This window comes from Lactuca sativa, chromosome 3 (assembly GCF_002870075.4).
Source record: "Lactuca sativa cultivar Salinas chromosome 3, Lsat_Salinas_v11, whole genome shotgun sequence".
Lineage (NCBI taxonomy): Eukaryota > Viridiplantae > Streptophyta > Magnoliopsida > Asterales > Asteraceae > Lactuca > Lactuca sativa.
This window is the reverse complement of record NC_056625.2, coordinates 34,215,443-34,229,803: the sequence shown is the minus strand read 5'-3', so window position 1 is coordinate 34,229,803 and position 14,361 is coordinate 34,215,443. Positions and strand designations below refer to the sequence as shown.

General features: G+C 30.7%; 1 protein-coding gene across 1 annotated transcript; it reads left to right on the top strand.

Moving 5' to 3' along the window:
• The first annotated feature begins 10,535 nt into the window (after positions 1-10,535).
• On the top strand, positions 10,536-11,769 carry LOC111917239 (NDR1/HIN1-like protein 13). The gene is made up of 2 exons (XM_023912910.2): positions 10,536-10,670; positions 10,810-11,769. Coding segments are annotated over exons 1-2 (885 nt in total). The 5' UTR covers positions 10,536-10,669; the 3' UTR covers positions 11,694-11,769.
• Positions 11,770-14,361: the final 2,592 nt, after the last annotated feature.

Genomic DNA, 14,361 nt, shown 5'->3' with positions numbered 1-14,361 from the left:
TGCGTCAACATATCATCAAGATTCGGCTTGCGTTGGAATCTGTCTTTGGTTATTGGAAGTTTAGAAGTTGGGGTAGCGTTGTCCAGTTTTTTCAGATGTGCCATTAAATCTTCATAGAATCCATTCTGGCATGGCATTCTGATAGGGTTGATAATTGGATGGGTCCAACCAGGGTTTTAGCAGCATTCTCGATAACTTTAAAAGTCTTATCGAGATAGTTACATATTGATGAGGTCTGTTCATTCTCAATCAAGGTATGGGATTTTGTTTGATCTTTCATTAGAATGTTTTCTATTAATGTTTGTGGTTCGGCATCTCGTTATATCTTCTAGTACTTTAACCTTTGGGTAAGGTTGTGGGTTCCCTTAATGGTGTGCATTGTGGTAAGTTCATTGGACATTGACGTTAGGGGTACGTGTGGTTTGGACAAAATAGCAATGGAGTACTTGGTTTGAATTATATGCATGGTTCTTATTTAGGTTACATCCTTTGAATTGGAGAAAGAGTGCTACCATCGATCCTATTCTCGGGTCGTGTGTGACTATGTTTCCATCGGATTTTGCATTGGTACCAGCCTGTGCTGTGAAAGGAATTAAGCATGGTAAAAGAGTATGGCAGCGTCATAATCGATTAATGATAAGAGGGATGTTGATTGGGTTCCTGCAATACAATGGATTGAGGTTGAGTATATTTAGGTTGTGGTGTTGGTCGTGAGTTTCAGGCAAGTGATGGAATAACGGCAAGATCAGTGCGGTATCGTAGGCTTATCGTTTTAGTGGTGAGAAGGTGTCACCATGTATCATGAACCAGTGGTTGTATGTTCCATGTGGGCGGGACCCGGTAGTCAATCGGTTGAGACCCTTAGGTATAAAGATCGTTAGTCATTTTGGCAAGATTGGAATCAATATTCATATGGAAGGCCAAGATAGCAGGGGCATTCCACACTTATGTTGTGGGCTCGGAGGCAATCCAGCCTTATGATAAGGACCTTGTAGAGGTATTCCAGGCATAGGCTGTGGACCTAGTGAGCATGTTTTTTTTATGTATTTTCATGTAGTACTTTGGATGTTAGTGCATTGTTGAGAGTCGGGAGACTCAGGAATGAGATGGTTTGGATCATGTGGTCAGTAAAAGTTTGTTTGGTTGATGTGTTGGTTGTGCACCGGAAGTCACTTGATGAATGCCTACAATGGTGGACTCTGTTACTTGTATGTTGTTAATTTTGGTTACCGGTGTTAGGTATTGGTTCCGAAATATCGAGGCATGAAGTTCGTTGTAGATGTATCGATTTATCTGCAGGTGGAGGTACACCTGAGTTGATAAGGGATTTGGATGCAACGTGAAATTCTTAGATAGACCATCATTATGCTCGTAGGAGCAGTGGTTTGGTGATGACTTGTCAGGAAGTCAAGTGTATATTTAAGGTTTTTGGGAAAAACTTCCAGATTTGAGGATTTGTTTGAAATTCATGATCGATGTCTTCTAAGTATTCCATTTGCATGATTTGGTGGTGACCTATACACGACATATGGTTGATCATCAGTCTTTGGGTATGGTTTCTTAAGTTTGGATTGATGGGTTTCCGGTTCATAGAAGTGTATTGATGGATTTGATTTGTGGTTGTAGTTTTGAGAGTTATCGGTATGAGTGGTTCTCTCTGAATATTGGGTCTTACAGTCGTAGTTGCAGAGTAGTAATGACTATTCTTCAAGGAGTGATTATGATCCAGGGTATGTAGTTCTTCTAAGACTGGGTTTCGATTGTTTTATGGGAAGGCAGTTGCTTGTAGGAGATGAATTCACAGTTCAGATTGGGGTCATTGAGGAATTGTACAAATTGTCGGGTATGTCTGAAGAATAGTAAGTTGTGACTTCGAAAACAAAGAATTTAATTAGGGGAGAATTCTAACATCTCGATTTCCAGGAATTTACATTTTCACCATTAGTATGAGAATTATTTGCAAATTGGTCCTAAATGGCAATTTTGTAAATTTTAGAGCTGTATGTGTACGTTGGGCGTACCCAAGCGTATGCAGGGCGTATGTAGCCTAGACCTAAAAACCCTAATATTTAGAGTTTGTGCACCATTTATTCATCCTTAAAAATCAAGGCTCCTTTCATCCACCAGCCTCAAGCATATGCGGGGCGTATGCGGTTAGGTCCCCGTTTCTTTTTGGTCGCGATCGAGTACATGTTGGGTTTTAGTTCAAAAATAGTTTCATAAACTTGAAAAATATGGCAACGGAAGACTTTAATTTTGAAGTAACATATACATTTTATACCCACCAAGGATCTTCTTGTAAGTTATAGAAAGATTAAAACACCAACCAAAAAAGAGGTGAAGAAATAACAATCTTTGTAGTTCTTTGGGTCCTCTTGGGAGGCTTGGAAGTTGATGCAGAATGTGGAACCTTTGAGACACCAACAATGACTCAACTTGATGTAGATGCTAGTCTAAAACTCTTAAATCTTAAGCTTGAACTTCATAACCAATATGAACTTCAAAAGAGAGCAAAAGATATGCAAGTAATCTTCAATAACTCAAAGCAAAGAAGAGATGGAGAGTCTCCCACGGAGCTCTCGGCCATTAGAAGAAAGAATGGGGCAAGAACTTCAGGAGTGGAAGCCTCATATTTATAGTGCCTAAAAGTGAAGTTATTAAACATTAGTTCCTTCAACTTTAGACAAACTTGTCTCCATGTCATAAGTGTGTTTCCCGTGCCTTTAAAGCATGATTAAACAAGTCAAAAACCACCCTTTTTCTTCTTTTTATGCAATCTCTAAAATTGTATAAAAAAAAGAGGAAAGTTAGTTTAAATTTTATAAACTCAAGGTTTATAAAATACAAACTTTGTCTTTTGAGTAAAAGACAAAAGTTTTTCAACTAGTCCAAAAAGTTATGCATGACTTATTAATTCATATCATATGAAATAATATAATGTTACTTGCTTAATGAAAATTATTATTTCCATGAAACAAATAATTTCCAATTTAATTATAAGAGTTTTATTGAATATTTATTAAAATCAATTTCTAATAAATAATCAATTGTATCATGTTGTTGTTAGTGTGACCCATTAGTATCATATATTATTTAATTATTATTTAGCAATATCACTTTAATATGATTCTTGAGCATACTAGGTCTTTCAATCTCCCACTTGTGAAATACTCATATTAGACTGATATAGACAGTGGTGAAAGTCTAGCAACATTTCACTAACCCTAAGACCATACGACTGTATGTGCGATTTTATCAATGCCCAATTCCCAAAAAGCTCAAAGATACAATTGGTGTATAAGGTAAGTTTATCAATTATCCCTTTGCTACAGACATCATGTTGAACATGAGATGTGGATCGGGATCAATCTTATTAGTTGTTCAACTTTTGGTAAGGCGCCTTAGATGTCTTACTCTCAACACATAAGAGGAACAAATCCCATCTTGACTACATAAGCCACTTGAATAGTTCACACCATACCTGAAAATGGCTTTTATAACTGCCCGGTTAAGGAACAACATTTGACCATGTCAAAGCATAGTACTCCCTACACTTAAGTCCCACTATGTATCTCATGTGTTAAGGATACAAAGATAGTACCTTTTAATCAAGTATCATTCATGATAACGACCCATGAGATGATCTTGATGTGGGTCAATTCAATACTAGTTCTCTAATAAGTACCTATGAAACTTGGTCTTGCCTACTTTCATCTAGTGAGAGTCAACCAATCCAATTCATATTAGTCTTACTTCATAATTGCTCCCAAAATTATAACTGACTATGAACCTTTAGAATAATAACAATATTCATGGATTAAACATGTTAATATAGAACACAACAAGTATTAATGTGATGGCTATATTCCAATATATCACAACATTATCTAATATTTGTTGTTATAATATTCCAATATCCAAATATTAAATCCAAATCAAAAATCCATTTCTAGAATAATAAAGTCTTATAGCTGAAGTGTGACCATTCATACTTAGCTCAAAAGAATGACTTTATTAATGGATCTGTCAAAATTTAACTTGTGTGAATTTTGTGAATACTATCGTCTTTATACTTAACTTTACTCTAAGTATAGTTAAATATCTTGGAGAATATGACTGGTGTTCTTTCGTGACATAGAGTCTCTTAGCTTGATAAAGTATACTCTTGAAGTCACAAAGATTTCTATGTGATCCTCGAATGGCAGAAATCAACATAGTTTTTCAATGATTCCATTCATCCAATCATATTTGAATTCAACTTAAAGTGGTGTATTCTTATTTTGTAGTAGATTATGTCATTATGTTTTGCTTAGACCTCATTCCAACAGAAGTTACCCTTCATTCCATAATGAAGTCAAAATTCAATTATAATTCATAAATATTTATATATGTTTAGAAATTAACATCTTGTGTAGCTCTTTCATAAAGACCCTTTCTAAACTGATTGTCGCATATACATTCTCTTAGTTCTTCTAAAGTACTCTTAGAATGCTCTTTTAGTCATCCAGTGACTTAGCCATGTATTCAACTAGTATCCTATGACATGCTTACAACCTGATCAAATACCATGTCTTATGCCTAATATGGCAGAAATGATGAATTCATATGCCAAGCAAATAGAATATAAATCATTTCATCTAGTTCAAGCCTATGAGCTATGTACTTTTGAGGCTAGCTCAAAATGATACCATATGACAATGCCAAGAATTCTAAAAATGAATCTTGTATCTTGATCCCTTTCAAGATATTGCTAATATATGTATAAGGACATAAAACTTTTAACATTCATTTTATCTATCTCTTATAGATTTTACATTCCAAGAATGTATCTTCTTCTTCCTAAGTCTTTCATTTTAGAAACACTTTATGGGTCAAGGTGAAAACGACCTTGCTTAGTCAGAATGTGATTTCAAATGATTAAGTATGTCTCATTCATACAAGATTAGGAATTTCACTATGCTCCCACTAGATCTTAGTAAACACATGTTCTATTCATTTTGGTATAAAAACATACCTTGTGGTTTTACATAAAATGATGATTGTAATATTGAGATGTTTGCTTTATATCCAAAAGTGGATCTCAAGCTCTACACATTTTGTTAGGATAACATGGATCAAGAAAACCTCTAGGCTAATCTATGTAGATATCTTCTAGTAGATGTCTATTAAGAAAAACGGTCTTTCTTGAAATCTATTTACTATATCTCATATTAAGAATGTGAATTTATAGTAAACAATATCCTTATTGATCTAATCATAGCTACTTGTTAGAAAGGTTTGATCATAGTCAATGTCATGAGTATGATGAGGACCACAGTCAATGAAATGAGTATAAGAAAATCCTTTTATTACAAGTCTTGCTTTAAATGTGTATGGTTATCCATGTAATTTATTCTTTCTACAAGAATCATTTACTCCTTCTAGCCTTGCTATAGGGATAAATTTTAATCAAGCCTATTCTTGATTATCATACATGGATTGTATCTCATGTTCATGACTCTAAGTCATTTATCAGATTCAAGATCTGACATAGCGTCTTGTTATTTAATGGATTTTCCAGAAACCATCAATAGAATCTCATCAATGAGAGATTCCACATTTATCAATTCATAAATGAATTCTACCATTAATGCGAATAATTTGAGTTTTTGAATAGCTATTATTCAATTTTAACAATCCTTGTTAAAAGTAGTGCCAACTATTACTACATAAGGTTATGGTTCTTGAGTTGCTTCAAGTTCCATGTACCTCCTACTTGCTTTGTCAATAGAATCTTGCTTTCTACTGACTTAGCTTTCACAAGAATAAGATGACTTATTCTTGGCGGGTTTGCATATGATAATCTAAGCCACATTTAGAGTATTATACAAATATGTACTTAGTAGATTTTGGGTTTAGAAGCTTTATTCCAACATCGACTTCAAATCCATAAAACATTAAGTAAGATGAGGATGGAGCCTCTCCATACTTAATCTTATAAAGTGTTTAATCTACTAATTAGTTGGTATTTGTATTCAAGATACAATTAATAGTGATTAAAGTATTATCCTAAAAGATTAAAGGAGGATATTTCTACAGATTAGAAAGTAAATCATACCAAGTAAGATTTAATTCATCCTTTATTATCATTAAGGCCTTAGATAGTTCTTACCGGTTTGTATCTGAACTTTTGAAACCTTCAACAAAGATTTCACAATTATATTTTACCATGTAAAATATAATTAAAACTATTATAGTTGTTAAGTTGACTTGGTATCTTATGCTTAATCTCAGACATTCATCAGAAAGGAAGTCATACACCAAAGTGCATAATTCCTTAATTATTTTCTCTACTCCTTAGTGAAATTTCATTAGGATTCCTTTACATATAAATAAAGTTCACATATGTCAAATAAACTACATTATTGGCCTTCAAAGATCTCTTTCTTGAAGTTGAAATGTGTGAACGTCATTTATATGATAAAGAAAACAATGTCAACTATAAGTTTGATTTAAAGCAAGTTTAAATCAAAAGTGTTTGCATATAGAACTTAATTTTATTTATAAAAATGTTGATAATTACTTTACTATTCTATTAAGAGATCTAGTCTCATAAATAGAAGTTAATCATTTCAGAATATGAATATTATCGTTATGAAAAACGATTAAGTAAATGATCAAACATTTGAATAAAATAACTGAGACATAAATTTAGACATGCTAAATTAAATCATTCATTGTTCCAAAACAAATATTATTTTACATTACAAGTAATTTATGTTCTAAGCATAAATAATAAACTAAACTCTGAGAGTGTAGTTCCCACTTGATTGTGCTCATCTTGGTTACTCTTCAGTAAATATTTGCAAGTCATTTACAAATATTAGACTAACATTTAAGTACCAAGTACCTAAGTGTTATATGAAAAGTATGAGTTCTATCTAGTAGATACAAGAAGTACTAGTCTCTTCCAGACTTTCTTTCCAAATAAGAGGAGTAAATCCCCTTCCAGTGTCTAGTTTCTTCACAAAAGAAACAAGATTTATCTATGTGGGCTTTAGTAGATTTCTTGGGCTTAAAGGTGTTTAGTCCATAAAACATGGACCTACTGGATCACACAAGGTGATTCTTTTATCCTTGCATTATTTCAGTGTTTAAACTAGCTTTAAATAAAATATCATTGTATTTATTGGAATATTGCTTCACCTATTATATCATCAGATATACGTGTTTAAATTATCCAAAAGTTCCTAGAAGTCATGAGTAACTATTTATAGGTTGATGTTAGAAGCATCTTAAGCATCACATTGATACATTTACTAGGTATCATGTTCAGGTTTAATTGCCCAAAGCAAATCATTTAGGACTAGGGCCTTATGTATACAATTTCATATCTCTTATGAGATTGTCTCTTAAGACATGAATTCATTCATTGAAGTCGTATCTACTGAATGTTATTGTTTCATTAGTTATTAAAGAAAAATGAAAATATATGATAATGAGAATGGATTAATTAACTACAAAAATTTTTAACAAAATTCATTTAGTATTTTCAATATTTAATCATCAATAATTAATATCCTTTTAGTTTCCAAAAACATTAATTATCAAAGTCTAGGATCCAAGTTGCAAAACAAATAAATGATTAGGTATCCTTTATCTCATCCATTTTAATTTAACTTGGTAGATATTGATTATCAATTATATCTCACTATATAATTCCTAGATTTATGGGATCGCTAATAACAAATTTAATTAGACATGTTTGATCCCATCTATGCCTCAGAACTCTCTTGCTTAGGTATCCTTTATCAGAAAAGATTTCCGATCAAATCGTCCAATTTGAAAAAACTTGTCTAATCGGCCTATAACTTGGTTATAGAAATCGCGAAGACACCCCAACCATCAAAAGACAACACTAAGCGGTTAGGTATCATTTATCCCACTAGTGCATACAAGAGACGTGCTGGTGTTTTTCAAAAGGATTGCATAGATTTGAGGTTTGTAAAAAGGGTTTTTATATGTTTTATAATTCTAGTTTAAAAACATATGATATCATGGTTATTACATGCATATAATAAATCATGTTATCAATTTTTCAAAAGAAAATCACATTTAAAGGTTTTATATAAAAAGCTAGTTTTTATATAATTTGACGCAATTCAGTTTTAATAACCAGTATTAAGTTTGAATGCTTTTGAACCTTTTATATATTTAATAAAACTTAATTTTATTACTTATATATAAGGAATTTGTATAAGTTACAAAAATCACCATTTTAAAACTTATAATGGAATATTTCAAAATTTGTCGTTATTAACGATTTTATAAAACCGGATTTTATTTTAAAATAATAATTTGTTACATCTTATGTCTAATTTTGAAAAACTCAAACTCCATGTGATGTTTGTTTTGTCCAAAATTATTTTAGCATGTGAAAAACTAATTTTATCAACCACACAAAATAATGCATAAAATAAACAACACAAACATGCATAAAAAGATATGTTCATAAACATAACCAACTAATGACATTTTTGTGAGCCAACACAAAAATGTCAAGTCCATTCCTAAAGGGAAATTTAAGGGACCAAAAAGTTATTGTAATGTTGTTGAAGAAGCTCTCACTTGAGTAAACACCCATTGTTTACAAAAGATTAGAAAAGCTTCTAGAAGGCTAAAATTTAGCAACTGTCGCTAAAAGCCAACAACCCTTTGTGACACTTTTCAGAAAATGTCACTGAAAATCCTGCACACCTTTTAGACTTGAAAATGACTCTTTTTGTCTTTAAAAATGGTTCCAACTTCATTTCTTGTTATTTTTTGCACAAATAAATTATCTCTAAAAATTAATCTATTACTTTACAAAAATAATCAAGAAAACTAATATATTTAATTATTACATACCATATTAATAAATAAATTATTAACAAAAATAACCAACGCAACAACATAACAACACATTGGTCATTGGCTAATTTATGCACATCATATACATCAATATACACATCAAACAACCTTTGTTTTTCTAAGACAACTTTAAATGACAAAAGATGCATGAAACTTTTGTCACATAAAATGCCAAAAAGTTGTCAAATAAAATATGTATGAACTTTTTTTTATACAAAAAAAAGTTATTCATATTCTCCAAAAACTAAAATTTCCGAAAATGAAAAAATCTAACCAAACTTGCAAGATGACTCTGATACCAATTGTTGGGTTTTAGTTCAAAAATAATTTCATAAACTTGAAAAATATGGCAACGGAAGACTTTAATTTTGAAGTAACATAAACATTTTATACCCACCAAGGATCTTCTTGCAAGTTATAGAAAGATTAAAACACCAACCAAAGAAAAGGTGAAGAAATAACAACATTAGTTCTTTGGGTCCTCTTGGGAGACTTGAAAGTTGATGAAGAATATGGAACCTCTAAGACACCAACAATGACTCAACTTGATATAAATGCTAGTCCAAAACTCTTAAATCTTAAGCTTGAAGTTCATAACTAATATGAGCTTCAAAAGAGAGCAAAAGATATGCAAGTAATCTTCAATAACTCAAAGCAAACAAGAGATGGAGAGTCCCCCATGGAGCTCTCGGTCATTAGAAGAAAGAATGGGGCAAGAACTTCAAGAGTGGAAGCTTCATATTTATAGTGTCTAAAAGTGAAGTTATTAATTATTAGTTCCTTCAACTTTAGACAAACTTAATCATTTTCGTTTTATTTTGAAATAATACATTATTATTTTGTGTAGTATTAATATTTTATAAAATTTTATCATGTTGTACTGTTTTAGATAAAAATACGATACAATTGTCTAATTGGATACCCATAAATATATCCGCTCATACATATGCTAACCATTTACTTATATTGATACGATATATACCAAAAAAGATTAGTGGCATATTGGCACATATATATAGTAAATTGTTCTTAAAAAAAGTAAAAAGAAATTTAAATTCTCATTAAAAAAACTCGACTAGAAATTGATATATAGTAACTAGTTTATTATCCGTGAGAACTACGGTTATAAAATTAATTAAATTTTTATAATAAAAATTTACAATTATTAATCAGTTGTTTTTTTAAAATAAATTATTAATTAAAAGATATCAAAATTTTAAAGTTATTATAACTTTAATTTAACATATAATTAAAAAATGTAAATTTGAATTTTGAAATGAGTTGTCTAATATATATATATATATATATATATATATATATATATATATATATATATATATATATATATATATATATATATATATATATATATATATGACATATGACATAATATTAATGAGGAGTTGTATTAAAATGATATTTGACAAAAAAAAATTAAAACTATTTATTTATTAGAATAGAGATTGATATATGTAATTTTTTTTTATTTATTAGAATAGGGATTAATATGAGTAAGGTGTTATATATATATATATATATATATATATATATATATATATATATATATATATATATATATATATATATATATATATATATATATATATATATATATATATATATATATATATAAAGAGGTACTACTATTTCGTACCCTATTGAAGTATTGATAATCGCTTTCTGGCTTTCGGTGGATGGGCTAGACTCATTTATGAATACCTTCCCGAATAATAAGAAAATATGAAAGTCTTTGACTAATTTTACAAGGAGCTTAAAGTTTAGTAAGTGGTCGGTTCTTATTTTATATTTTACGTTAATACACGTATCACAAATAACTTGTTGCCCACAAAGCCTTTCCATTTCCATTTCCATTCTTATCGGTCTTTATTAATCTCCCTGTTTTCCTCCTCTGATTTCAAGTGCTTGCTGACACCGCCACCGCCACCACCACCGTCTGCCGCCGGTTTACCAATTCAGACTCTAAAATGACTGACAGAGTTTATCCCTCATCAAAACCCAACGGCAACACAACCGCCGCCACAACAAACACAAGACTACCACCACCACCAAGCAAAGCCCAGCAACCCAATCGCCACCCCTACCGGCCAAACTCAGTTACCAACCAGCGAACTCGGCGCCGCAGCCGCCGTGGATGCTTCTGCTTATGCTGCTTCTGGTCAGTTCTTATCATCACTCTCCTCATCCTCATATCCGCCATCGCAGGTTGTATACTTTACCTCCTCTACCGCCCCCACCGACCAACGTTCTCTATCGCCTCCCTCAAAATCTCGGAATTCAACCTCACCACCACCGCCGATGACACCACACGACTCACTTCAAACCTCAATCTTACCATCTCTTCCAGAAACCCAAACAAGAAAATCACATTTTACTATGATTCAATCTCAATTACGTGTTTATCCGAAGGAACGCAAGTCGCAAACGGAAATTTCGCTAACTCGTTTGTTAGTAATCCGAATAACATCACCATTATCCGCTCATCATTGTCTAGCAACTCCCAGCTTTTGGAAACAGAAACAGTGAATCGAATGAGATCGGATCTGAAAAAGAAATCAGGGCTTCCACTAAAGTTGCTGCTTGATACTAAAGTTCGATTCAAAATCGAGTCCATAAGAAGCAAAAAGATTGGGATTCGGATAAAATGCGAAGGAATTCATAGCTTAATTCCAAAGGGTGGCAGTGGGAATTCAAGAAATTCATCATCTTCATCAGTAGCTGCTACTGTTTCTGCTGCCAAATGTAAGCTTGATCTTCGGATCAAGATCTGGAAATGGACTTTCTAAATTTCTTATATTTTACGATTCTTTTAATGTTTTATTTATTATTCTTTTATAAATTCGTGAGGTTTCTCTTATGTAATTTGATGATGTCAAAAGAACCCCAGGAGATGAAAAATACAAGAATCCCATAACTATTTTATATCATAAAACTGTACATGTAACCGTTAATATATATATATATATATATATATATATATATATATATATATATATATATATATATATATATATATATATATATATATATATATATATATATATATATATATATATATGGAGTAATATTTTTTTTTAATGTGTTATTGTGAGAGACTTTTTTTGTGTGTGTATATATATAACAACGATACATTTGTCGGTAGCATCAATTAAATTGCAGCTTTTTGTTTCGTTTACTCGTATTAAATAATAAAATTATTGATAAATATACAAAAGGTTAATGCTCCAGCTTGCATATCGTTCAAACCAGCTGTAGTATGTTGTAAAACTTAAAATGGTCTTATCCAATATTCCAATGTCAAATAAATCTGTATTGAAATAATAAATAACTTTTTAAGCTTGATGTAAATGACTGAAATAATTTATGGGAAAATATTAAATCATAGCATAATTGATAAAAGAATTATGTAGAATTTGTAGTTTTACTTATAGCCGTCAAATTTTAACTTAATATTTGTAGTTTTACTTTAAGCCGTCAAATTTTAACTTTTTAATATGGCTGTCAATTTTTTCTTAATTAATATGATATATATGAAAAGTATGGTAAAATATATGTTTTATTCGGTGTTTTTTTTAGGAGACTGATTATTTTTAATATTAATATTAGTTTATAACATGTGAGTATATAACATGTGAGAACCACAGTTATAAAATTAATTAAATTTTCATATTAAAAAATCAATTATTTTAAATAAATTATTATTTAAAAGATAATTTTTAGTTATATAAAATTATAATCGTTAATTTAAATAAATATGTGAAGTTATATCATTTTATAACATGTATTAATTTTATTTTATTTTCTAATCAAATGTTATTAATTTAATATAATTAGAGAAAAAACATTTTAAATTTAAAATTTAAAATTTAAAATGGATAATCAATTATTAATTTAATGTAACTAAAGTGAAAATTTTAAAATTTAAAATTTAAAATTAATAGGTTGACAAGTGACATGATTTGTGTCATATAATATTAATAATGAGTTCTAATAGTATGCCATTTGTTAATAGAAGAATAAATTTATTAATTTATTAGAATAGAAGATTCAAGTTATGAGTTTTTATATGTTTTATTTTTAACATTTGAGTTCTAACCCTTAAGAAACAAACCAATTAATGGAAATATAAAAATCATTATAATTGTATTTTGCATAATAAAATAGCTTTATTTATAACAAAGTTCTTTTACATAATACATTCCCAACATTAATTTGTTATTGTACATAGAAAGTTAGTAATAAATTTTTATTTTTTATTTGATAGTCCTTCATGTGAAATGTTAGTATTTAACACGTTTTAACGTCAATGACTATAAAAAATAGATGGAAAAAGGCATTATGATTTTTTAGAACCCTATACATCCTACCTATAGAAAAAGGCATAATGATTTTCTAGAACCTTACAAATCCTACCTATGGTAGAATCTCCTAATGAATGATCTTTTGTCAAAGACACTTCTAAAACTCCACGGAGCGTAGGGGAAGGGCCGGTGGGACTCTTACCCGTCAGTGTAAACGCCGCATGGGAAGTGTGGGAAAGTCCGTGTAGGGAAGAAGTGGGGAGGGCTTCATGCAGTCTCTTTCTTGCTATTATTGATCGGGTTTTCCCTTTTTGAACCGTTGAAAAACAGTAAAAACATAATATATATATATATATATATATATATATATATATATATATATATATATATATATATATATTTGTTTTTTACTAAATAACGGCTACATGTCTAAAAATTGAATTTTTAATTTTTTTTACCCTTTACAACATCTATAAATATACACACATTTTACCCTTCAAACTCACACCTCCTTCTGTCAATTTCTCTTTATTTACTTCAAAAAATTGAATCCCGAAAATCAAACCCCAAACTCTAATAGAAGGAAAAAAAACCAATGTTTCGAGTTCAAGCACCCAATATCGAAACATTTTTGCTATCAGTAACACCTCAAATTTTAGACCAAATTTTTCCAATTTTTAAAACTTCCAAAACACATTTTTACAACTAGATCGAATGCAAATCATTTCAAAACACAAGTGTCATAGTTATCAGGGTAAAAAAGATCATGTCCCCATAATAAATTCCCAGTGTGTGTACAATCAGACATTCGCCTTCCTGCGGTCATGCGAAGTACCTGCCACATACAAATCAACTACTGTAAGCACGAAGTTTAATGAGTTCGCCAATATACCACATACAACACAACATAAAATAAACAACTATGAGTTATCAACAACCATGAGACTATCAGCAGTCTCGGTGAGCTAACAGCATCCTCGGGAGGTTATCCGCAAACCCCGGTTAAAACATATATCAAATCCGCACATAACATAACATAACAGCTAGACCCAACTGGTCATAATATTACAACTATCCTACCACACAGGTAAGAGTAACTGAGGAGACTCACCTGATACTAATGACACGAAAACCTAGCACCCGAACTGCTGGA